Source organism: Schistocerca cancellata, chromosome 1 (assembly GCF_023864275.1).
Source record: "Schistocerca cancellata isolate TAMUIC-IGC-003103 chromosome 1, iqSchCanc2.1, whole genome shotgun sequence".
In the NCBI taxonomy this organism is placed as follows: Eukaryota; Metazoa; Arthropoda; class Insecta; order Orthoptera; family Acrididae; genus Schistocerca; species Schistocerca cancellata.
Window position 1 is genome coordinate 156,196,823 of NC_064626.1, and position 10,600 is coordinate 156,207,422.

A 10,600-nucleotide genomic window follows, 5' to 3' on the forward strand; every position below is an offset into this window, starting at 1 on the left:
ACTTGGAAAGGATACATTTGATTACGAGACAGGATCTACATAATATAGATCAGTCTTATAATTTGTCCTTAAAGTCGATAAGACGCCATAATGATGCAATAAGTGTAGAAGCATGGGTAAATGAAGTAAATGGAGACAGTCCTTGTGTGCTTTTCTATAAACCACAGGATGTAGTCCTTGATTCGTACCCACAATTAAAGCGCTCTGATTTTGCATTGATAATTATGAACAATGCTCAAGGCGAGATATTAAAGAAATATGGGAACGACTGCGTTTGTGTTGATGGGACTCATGGTCTTAATGGATATAATTTTGAACGATCTGAGACAAGTCCAGCACATAAAGAGCCAGGTTGGATCAATTTCGCCAAATGTTTTTATGACGGATTTGGCCGAGTCTTTCTTTATTGCATGGAATGATGTCATGGCAGCTCCATCTATGCGACTTTATTGTACATGGCATGTTGATAGATGTTGGAGGAAGAATATAAAATGTAAGATTCAAGGTGTAGAAAAACAAGGTGAAGTATACAAGCAAATCAGAACTTTGATGCATGAGCAGGATGTAGATTCATTTGATGAGATGTTAAATATTGTGCTAGAGAGATTGGAATGTGATCCTGATACAGTTCAATTTGCCACATACTTCCGAGACAACTATGCTGGGAATGCAAATTGTTGGGCATGTTGCCACAGGTTGAATGCTGTAATCAATACCAACATGCATATAGAAAGAATGCATATATATATATATATATATATATATATATATATATATATATATATATATATATATATATATATATATATATATATATATGTAGTAAATGTGTCAAGCGTTTAGACAAAGCTATTTTTGCATTGATGTCATTTGCGAAGCACAAGCTGTTTGACAGGCTTATTGTGCTAAATAAAGGTAAACTGACGAGTAAACTTAAGGACATTCGCCTTCGGCATAAATCAAGGAATAATATTAAGGAGGAGTTCATTACTATGGAGTTTTCTGGTTGGAAAGTGTGTTCTTCTTCAAGAGGGTCAACAGATTATTTTGTATATGATAATGACTTTCAGTGCAACTGCAGATTGATGTGCATTAAATGTAGGGCTTGCATTCATAGGTATTATTGTACATGTATAGACTATACCATCAAATGGAATATGTGCAAGCACATACATAGTGTTTGCCAGATTCAGTTAAAGCAGCAACCTTCTGAACACCTAGGAAATAGTGAAGTTACACTTATTGAGAGTGAAGATATTTCTGTTGTAGATGAGAGAACAGAAATACTAGCGGAGGTAACGAAAAAAAGTGTTAATGATTCTGTACCTTTGTCAGTCCAAAGAAGGGAACTTATCGCAGAATTTTCTGGTATTGTATCTGAACTGACCTCAAATGACTTGGAAACTGCCAAAAAAATGTTATCACTAAATGCAACTGTAGCTGTCAGAATGTTGCAGCAAAAACAGGCACCGCTGCAAATAGAAAGGAAACAAGCACAAAAGATTTTACCTCAACGTAGACTGTACTCTACAAAGAAAAACAAAAGGAGTAATAATGCATCCCTGGTGCTACCAAATTCAGAAGAATCCAGTTTGATCAAATTATCTCTACTGGCAGACAAAGAAGATGCACTTGTGGAAAAAGGTATGTTACTAGTGCCCCTTCCCCTCCCAACAACGTACATCCCTGCAGCAAAAAATGCTTGTAATTAAGCAGTCTGGTAAAATTCTACATATGACTCAAGTGGCATAGTGTGCTGCAGATGGCAGTGATCAATCATGAAGTAAATAATTAATGCTGTTCCTGTTCTCTAGGTGTCACGTTCTCATATGTACCCTTGTTTGCTCAGTAATTTAATTATCCTTGTAAAGCAAACATTTAGAACAAGTATTTACAAGAAACAAAATATACAGAATAAATAAACGGTCATTGCCAGTATCACAGCTCCACGCCGCCTGAGCTATAAGTAAAATTTAACCAGTGCTCTATTATCTGTTAATGTCAGCAGTCTAATATAATATACTGTTTGCAGGTTCAGCTGTTCAAAAGCAACCAACAATAAAAAATACAGAGGGTTAGCAGGTTCATCCCCGATTACAGCATGTGCCCTACAGCACAGCCCGACGAATCGTGAGTATTATAAATCCAGGCATTAATGTACCTTTTTGTTATAAAATATCAATCTAGTTTTATGCCAGTTCCTCGTAAGTTACAGCAATCCAGTTTGCAATTCTGCTTGCAGGCTCAACACCCATGATTCAGCCAATAGCAAAACAGGCTGAGGTGGTATCTGGTCCGTCTCTCGGTACATCGTATGTGCTGAAACACAGCCCGAGGAATAGCGAGTACTGTGAATCAAGATATTAGTGCACCTCTGTGTTATGCCATTGTTTATTTTTGTCACAGCTCCTTATAAATTACTTACTGTAACTTAGTTTGCATTTCTGCCTGCAGGCTCAACTTCCACAATTCAACCAATACCAAAACAGGCTGTGATGGTACCACATCCATCCATCGGTACAGTGCGTGTGTTGCTACACAGCTCAACAAATTGTGATTTTCTATGAATTCAGGTATTAGTGCATCTCTTTATTATAAAATGTTATTCCAGCTTTATGCCATAGTCCCTTGTAAGTTATTTATAGCAATTTGGTTTTAAATGCTGATTGCAGGTGCTGTTCTCCCACATTTAAACCAGTGACAGGGCAGGATAAGATGGTATCAGTGCCTTCCCTTACTACAGCGCATGTGCTGCAACACGGCTATGGAATGGTATTATAAATTCAGGCAGTATTTGTGGATCCTTTCTGATCTGAAATTTTGCTTGTCAACTACAACCTTCCTTATGACCTTTCATTTCCGATTTATACCAAAGACGAGTGTCCTTTTGTTTAACTGAAATTTTTTTACCACTTGTCAGACTGGTTTTTCTTCACAAAATATATTAGTACAAATATAGCTATATAACAGCTCTGAGCACTATGGGACTCAACTGCTGTGGTCATAAGTCCCCTAGAACTTAGAACTACTTAAACCTAACCAACCTAAGGACATCACACACAGCCATGCCCGAGGCAGGATTCGAACCTGCGACCGTAGCGGTCGTGCGGTTCCAGACTGTAGCGCCTTAACCGCTCGGCTACTCCGGCCGGCCATCCTTGTTGTGAATCATGTTGTCTGCACTGGCGATTTGTTCACGTGTCCCAGTACACCTCGCACATGAAGTACACTTCACTAGGAAAATTAAAAAATGCTGTAACTTTTGAATCACTGCAGATAGGACATAAACTCTTTCACCCTAATCCATAAGAAACACTACAGTTTATGTCCTTAATGGACATTACATGCAAGTTACACAAAGAATTATATTTAGCAATAGTTTTTAAATGAAGCTAAATTTCACTCCATAGTCTTCCTTATAATAATGTCGTACACACTTTATTTTACTCCTCACTAAACTTGAATTCAGAGAATCTTACCTTGCTCACTGAGGAGAAAGTGTCAGATGCAGTAAACACCAAATGAAAAGGCTAAATAAGACAATGCAGTGTGATAGTCAGCACTCAGTATGATATAACCACCACTAGATATTGACATCTTCAGCCTTTAGTGCATAATTTCACAAGTTCGATTAATTGAACAATCTTTTTAGCTTGAAGTAAATGAAGTTGTCAACATAGAAAATACCCGACATTTTTATAATTTCCATTCAAGTTATGACTCACTATAAATAGATTTTTAAAACACAGGTTGGTTGTGAGACAGCATGGATGTGATAGATGGAACTACACCATCGACTATGCCTCTGAGAAGCACTAGCAGAATGTGGAGATGGTACAGGATGAAGCATGTATCATTGACCATGACACCTAGCCAAACTGCTAGGTACAGAGTTCAGCTGTGTGGAGATGTACTTCATAGTGTTTACAATCCCAACATCAAGGGCAGCTGCAGGGAAAGATTCTCAGAGTGAAGGTTGAAGGTGCTGCACTTCATATTGGACAGATCGTGCTTCAGTAGTATGGTAATTTGCTGTCAGTCAGTGGGACTGCACTAGACATGTTGGTCAACTCTGGTCAAGTGCAGACTAACTTTTTTTTTAGTTAGGCTATGTGCTAGGATCTTCGAATTATTTTCAACTTAGAGCAACATTGTTCTTTTTATTTGATTATTTTCTCAGAATGTGCCATACGGTATGTAGGCAAGATTGTGAACTCACTACGTATGAGTGTTTTTCTCCATAATTCTCTCCCATGCCACTCAGATGTCTAAAAATGTGTTCTTTGTGAAGACTGTCTCTGTAAGTTGAAGCAGTGACCAGCAACACAAGATTCTGTTTACTCTTGATTCAATGCTTAACATATTCTGCAATTGACACTTATTACAAGTTAATAGCACATACATAAGCCAACAGCGAATGTTTTAATTGCTAATATTTGAAACTTGTGAGTAGCTAAATGACATAATGCTAGTTTAATGGCTTCCTACTGCCCTCACAAATTAGAAACATTAGTTTTTGAAATTTTTTCCCCTTCACACCACTTTTCAGCACTGATATGTGCTTGCAGCATTTTTGCTGTTTGGAAAGGTTTTAAAAAAAATGTTATTTCAACACAGTTAGCCAAGATATTTTTAGCCAAAATAATCAAAGTTTAATTCTGGTTCAGGAGTGTAACAGGCTCGTACTGTATGTGATGAGACTAAAAGTTTTCCAATGAGTGTGTGGATGTGCAGTTCTTAACATACTAGACTTCCATTTGTTGGTGTGACAGTCAATTCCTAATCTAACAACACAGGTTCGTTTTTTCACTTTTTTTGAAACTCCCTCCAGACTAATAGCCAGAATGCTTCTTTTGAGAATTTAGGGAATTTTCCTCCTAACTTTGGATGCCTGTTTCGTTGTTAGCCGTTTCACCCTGTCAGTTACATATAATGGTAAAATTTTACTTGCGGTTCAGGTGGCGTGCTGTGCTGATGTCAACAGCGACCAACCATGAAATAAATAATTAATCCTGTTTCTACTCTATGGTTGACGTGTTCTTGCATGTACCTGCGTCTGCTCAGTAAATTAATTATCCTAGTAAAGCGAACATTTAGAAAAGTGCTTACAAGAAATGAAATATTAGAGAATAATTTCCAGCACTGCACGGTCGTTGCCAACATCACCGCACGAGGGCACCTAAGCCGTAAGTAAAGTTTAACCCATATAAATGTGATATCTTCTTGTTTCCTCATTGTCATGCCACAAGGAGCATGAGTGCACCAGCTAATGCGCAGAAATAAGTTAACAACTTACTTGTCCTGTGACGAGTCGGAGAATTAAAGTGCCATAAGATTACACCAAGCTTCCTGGTATGACAGTGGCCACCAATAGGCGCTGTAGTATTCGTGAGGATGAATGTGTCAAGTTGACAGATTCTCGGTATGTCCTACAAATAATTATTTGATAGTGTGCACACTTGATTGTATTTGGGCCTAACTTTTTGTTCTTAGTATTGGTTACGTTGAGGCTGCTGTGCATCTCATCTCTACTATGATTTTCAGAGCAACTGTATTACCTAAATTTCTAATCCAAAGTTCCATTAATTTGGTTGTTCTTGAATCCTGTAGTCTAGGATTATCTTTTCACACAATTTCTTATGGTATTTCCAGTACTTGAGAAGGAACTCGCAAAGTGTTCATTGTTTTGAACACACATTATCCACTGCCCACTTACCGTTACATATTGAAGCATAACTACTGTTTTGTAATAGGATTAGTTACATTTGGCTTGTAAATGTCATGTGACGTTACACATGGTGCCACAATAATCTTTACTAATCGTTAATTGCGTCTAAAATTAATAAAGTCTTAAGCCAACATTCCTTACTACTTCCAAACTGTTTGCAGTTTTCACCACTGGCTTGTGAAATATACTCGATTACACTTTCGATACATATAATGTACTAGTGCTACCATTGTGTGTCTGTGCCCAGTGCATGTCAGGAGAGCACCAAACTGGGCAGTGACTTTTAAGTATTTTATTTACTGCCAAAAATATGTCAAATGTGATCTTTAAAAACAAATAAATCACCAAAGTAAAAACTGAAATTAACCCATCTGGAACTGACAAACTTCCATTGCTCGACTGATTGCTATGGGATGTTGACAGTTGGATAAACTGGTGTCTTTTTCCTTCGCAACATATAGTGTAAAACATCATCCCATCCCCTGTGTTAGTCTCACCTGCAAAGTTAACAAACGTCCAAAGGTTATACTTGACAGTATTACATTTCCAGATCAGGATGATCAGTATTGAAATTCTGGTTTTCTGTACATTTGAGGTGCAATGAATCTCATTTGCCATGCCTTGTTGATGTCTCATGCTGATTTCTCTTAGACAGGTAACTTTTTGAAACTGAATAAGCTCACTGCACTGTTCATGGTAACATAACTTATTTATAGTTTCCATCAGATAATACTAACCTTGCAAGAATTCTTGAGCTATAATTTATGGGTTGAAAGGCTGTGGTCAGTGTATAAACCTACTACTCCAAGTGCAGGAGACATCTTCAGAGGTACAATGGTAACTTCCATTCTACCTCGGAAGATGTCTCCTGCAGTTAGAGATGAAACGTCAGGAAGAAGTAATTTTATACATCAACCATGGCCTTTTAACCTGGAAATTTTGACTCAAGAAAATGCTGGCCATGAAAGTCTACATTGTATGACTTTACAAAAATTGTCACCTGCTGTGTCCCATAGAAGTAAATAGTTAATAGTAGTAATGTTTAAGCACATACTAAATAAATCAATTATATTCAGCAACATGTTCAAGCATATTATTTAAGGATGTATCATTCAAAATTACACACAATTTGTTTGTTTGCACTGAGAAAGAAATAGAACTACACAATGTATTCTACATTATGCTAATATTTATTTTACCTCTTTGAGCTGCTGTGGATTGGAAATATCTGGCAGAAGAGATATGGTGTGATTTGGATCCATTGTCTGAATGGAAATGTTGGTATACTTAAAAGCTTTATAGAAGAGGTCAGGACATGTCAAATTAGCAACAGATAAAATTTTGCACACCGTTATTTCTAGATACTATTTTTGTACTACAATATGCCAAGAGGGCAGATTCTCTGTATTGATCTTTCACCTTGTTCAAGTACTTAACACTATGTTGCCTACTATGTAGCCTTTTGACATTGCATACAGCTAAACAAAAGGACGCTTTCATTTTGGGAACTGCTTTTCAACAATGAAATTATTTCAGAGATAGTACTCAGAACCATTGAAAAGACTACATCATTGCCAGATAAGTAAAGCAAAATTCTGTCTCAAAAGTAACTGACAATACGTAAATCAAGATAATTGTTGGTTTTTGTTATTTTTGGGGGGCTTTTAGATAAGTGTGTGAAGAACTGGATTGGTTGTATGCTATAAACGGCACTGGTAGACTGAATTTTGGAGCAACTATACGCCTTCGATTTGATGTTTCAGCAACCTGTGATGCCAGGAAACTCACAGATAAACTAAATCATGTGCCAGATGTCGAGCACCATTGTGTTTGGAAGTTCCATTGTTCTGTGTGCAAACAGTTTTGGAAGTTTGGATGAATCAAGTTTCTGAAACTGACTGGAAAGAAACTTAATTATCAAAAACCAAGATTTTATTGCAATTCATGATACTGTGAAATATTTTTATAATTGCTGTAGATTCAGCTAAAAGTTACAGTAAAATTTTCTTGTAAGTTATGCCTGCAGAAACTTTTGTACTGAATTTAATCTTTTCTTTTTGGTTTATAATTTTGATGTAAAATCTATTTTCTGTTTAAATATGAAGTTTCGATTGAGTATCTTAATATTTGTAGCTGATGTGTAGAATATTTGAAAACTGTTTTTTCACATTCTGTATGTTTTGTACGTCACTGTATTACTTCATAAAGTCTACAAGATATGATGACAAATTATGAATATAGTCTTAAAATTGTACTAATAAATCCTAATTAAAAATTTGATATTTAAATTCCAATCAACTGTTTAATTTTTTCCCATAACATACTAAAAATGTAAATGTAAATGTGTCCTGATGACCCTGGTGTATCTTAGGTGTTGCAATGTTTAAGTGTGCCAAGTAACAGGTAATAATGAGACAATTCGTATGAGTGACTCTGCATTGGCAGTGTAAGCTGTGAACGCAATTTCATGTTAGCAAAAGCAAGCATAATCTGCAGGGAACCAGCGACTGTTGGATATTGAAATTGTAGACCAGCCACAAGTTACATGTAATTTTTCTTTATTTTGAGTAGTTTCTCAACAAATGTGAGCAGCTTCATAAAATTATGTGGACAACGACCACACATTACTGTATACAGCACTGACGTCATACAAAAATAAAACAACGAATGAATGGACATCCATGTTAGTTTTTGGGATTTGCAGTAAGTCGCAGATCTCGACCTGATACTTTGATTCTGTCTTTATTCAATGCCAAAGAGCCTATGCTTTGAAAGGACCTTTTAATTTGCAGAATATTCCTAAAATTTTGCAGCTTGGAAGTTTTTGAATAATGAAGTAAAATAAATTTCTGGTAACATGAAACTCTTGCAGTTAGGTGGTTGTAACCCACATATAGTTCACTGCACTTTTAAAACTGGAGTGTCACAAACAAATTGGGAAAGACCACCATTTTCAGAGCCTTGTATTGTGTTTTTCATGATTTGCCTACGCGAAGGTGTCAATATACAGAATATATAGTGTCTTCAGGTTTTCCTTTGCAATTCTGTGGCATAAAATGGATTGAAAATGTGGCCCAACTAGCTTTAAAATTCTCCCACATCTAAGAACTTGTACTTCTCAATTGGCTTAAAATTAAACTCTTACCTGATTCAGTGTGTTTGAAAACTATCTTAACAGTTGGAGACAAATTATTAGGTCAAAAATTGGCTTTTTTTCACTGACAGCACATCCTTTCAAAAATTATGTGATTTTCTAACTGATGTACCTATGGCTTATTTTTTGTGTAATGAGTTGTTCACTTGTACCACCTCATTAATGCACCAAGTTGTCAGTTCAGACATTTTGCATAATTGGAAAATCCCTCGTATAGGCTGACATGAAGAATATTAAGAATCTGATCACTGCACAATGCTTCGTGTATTTTGGATTTCACTGCAAAGGTACCAAAAGAAAGTTAAGGACTTGACTGACTGACATCTTGAGGCTGAAAGAAGAAATGCATTCTTGTATTATTGGTATAATACAAAAGCTACTTGAAGGCGAACCACTGAAATATAAACCTACACATGCCATTTCATGTTTGGACCCATCAGCAGCATTAAATCAAGAAACAGCTGTATAAAGATTGACATTATGACTTTAAATTCTCTTTCTGGTGAAAATTTGTGTTTGTGTCAAACAACAATTTGTCAATATATTAACGATGCTCATATTCACAAAGAAAAAAATTGGCATTTTTCAAAATAAGTGAAACTTGGGTTGGATGAACCTCATTACATTGCCACAAAAGAATGTTGTAATTTTGTAGATTTTTTTTAAAATAATGTCAGTACTTTCGCCTGGGAATGCTGTTGTAGAAAGAGGTTTTTCAATAAACTCTGAATGTATTTCCAGAATTGATGCTCACTCTGTAGCAGCGTGTGCGCTGATATGAAACTTCCTGTCAGATTGAGAATGTGTGCCAGAGCTAGACTCAAACTTGAGTAGGCAGAAATGAGGTTGGGGTTTGAGTCGTACACGGGTAGTTCAGATAAGAGAGCACTTGCCCAAGTTCGAGTCTTGGTCTGGCACACAGTTTTAATCTCTCAGGAAGTTTCTGAGTGTATTGTTGAGAGTTAGAGTGAAAAGTATTCTTGCTCATAATGCTTGCACAGTGTTGACAATTTTAAAATCAACAGAAGTTTAATTCTGTCTATGTGTAATGCAAGTTGCTTGTACATAGATGACAAAAGAAGCAACTAAGTGAAACTGAAAAACAACAAGAACAAAAATTATCCAGAAAAGGAATGAAATCTGAAATTAATGTGTTACAATCCCTGAAAACAAAAGAATCAGCTGAAGCACCTAAAATTATGTCAGAAATTGATGTTTGAGAAAGTATACATTGGTAAGTGTGCTACAGAATGGTCGGTCAAAGTCAAACATGCAGGGTAGCTAATGCAGATGGGCAGGGATATGCAGGGTGCATGTTGTACCTGTTACACACACTCGATCACTTGTTTCAACAGACTTGATGGGATGAAAAATCAGCTTTCGTGACAAACATTCAAACTGTCACATCACCAAGTAAACATTGACGAGTCGCCATAGTTTATTCAAATATAGCTAATACACAGTTCTGTAACTTCATATTGCATAGTGTAGGTGTAATGACAATTTGCTGCAAAAGGATTTTTTTTGTAAACAAATCAATGTAAGATTATGAATACCTTAACAAAATTCAATGAGAAACTACAAGTTTTCTTTCAAGATTAACTGTAACATTCTACCACCATTAATCCATGAGATGTGACTGTGGACTTTAATCTGTCTGTTCTGTGTCACTATTTTCATGTACTGGCCATTTAACCCTTCAGTTGACCCTAATATGT

General features: G+C 36.3%; 1 protein-coding gene across 1 annotated transcript; it reads left to right on the forward strand.

Moving 5' to 3' along the window:
* The first annotated feature begins 831 nt into the window (after positions 1–831).
* On the forward strand, positions 832–7,838 carry LOC126167502 (uncharacterized). The gene is made up of 5 exons (XM_049920481.1): positions 832–1,644; positions 2,033–2,130; positions 2,243–2,573; positions 2,673–2,772; positions 7,492–7,838. The coding sequence occupies exons 1-2, from the start codon at positions 864–866 to the stop codon at positions 2,077–2,079; spliced, it is 828 nt and encodes a 275-aa protein (XP_049776438.1). The 5' UTR covers positions 832–863; the 3' UTR covers positions 2,080–2,130; positions 2,243–2,573; positions 2,673–2,772; positions 7,492–7,838.
* The last annotated feature ends 2,762 nt before the right edge of the window (positions 7,839–10,600 follow it).

Excerpts from the sequence above, each read along its gene's own strand:
- LOC126167502 (XM_049920481.1), top strand. The coding sequence starts at position 864 with ATGTCATTTGCGAAGCACAAGCTGTTTGACAGGCTTATTGTGCTAAAT. Across the intron at positions 1,645-2,032 it reads AGATGCACTTGTGGAAAAAG|GTTCAGCTGTTCAAAAGCAA; the intron begins GTATGTTACTAG and ends TACTGTTTGCAG.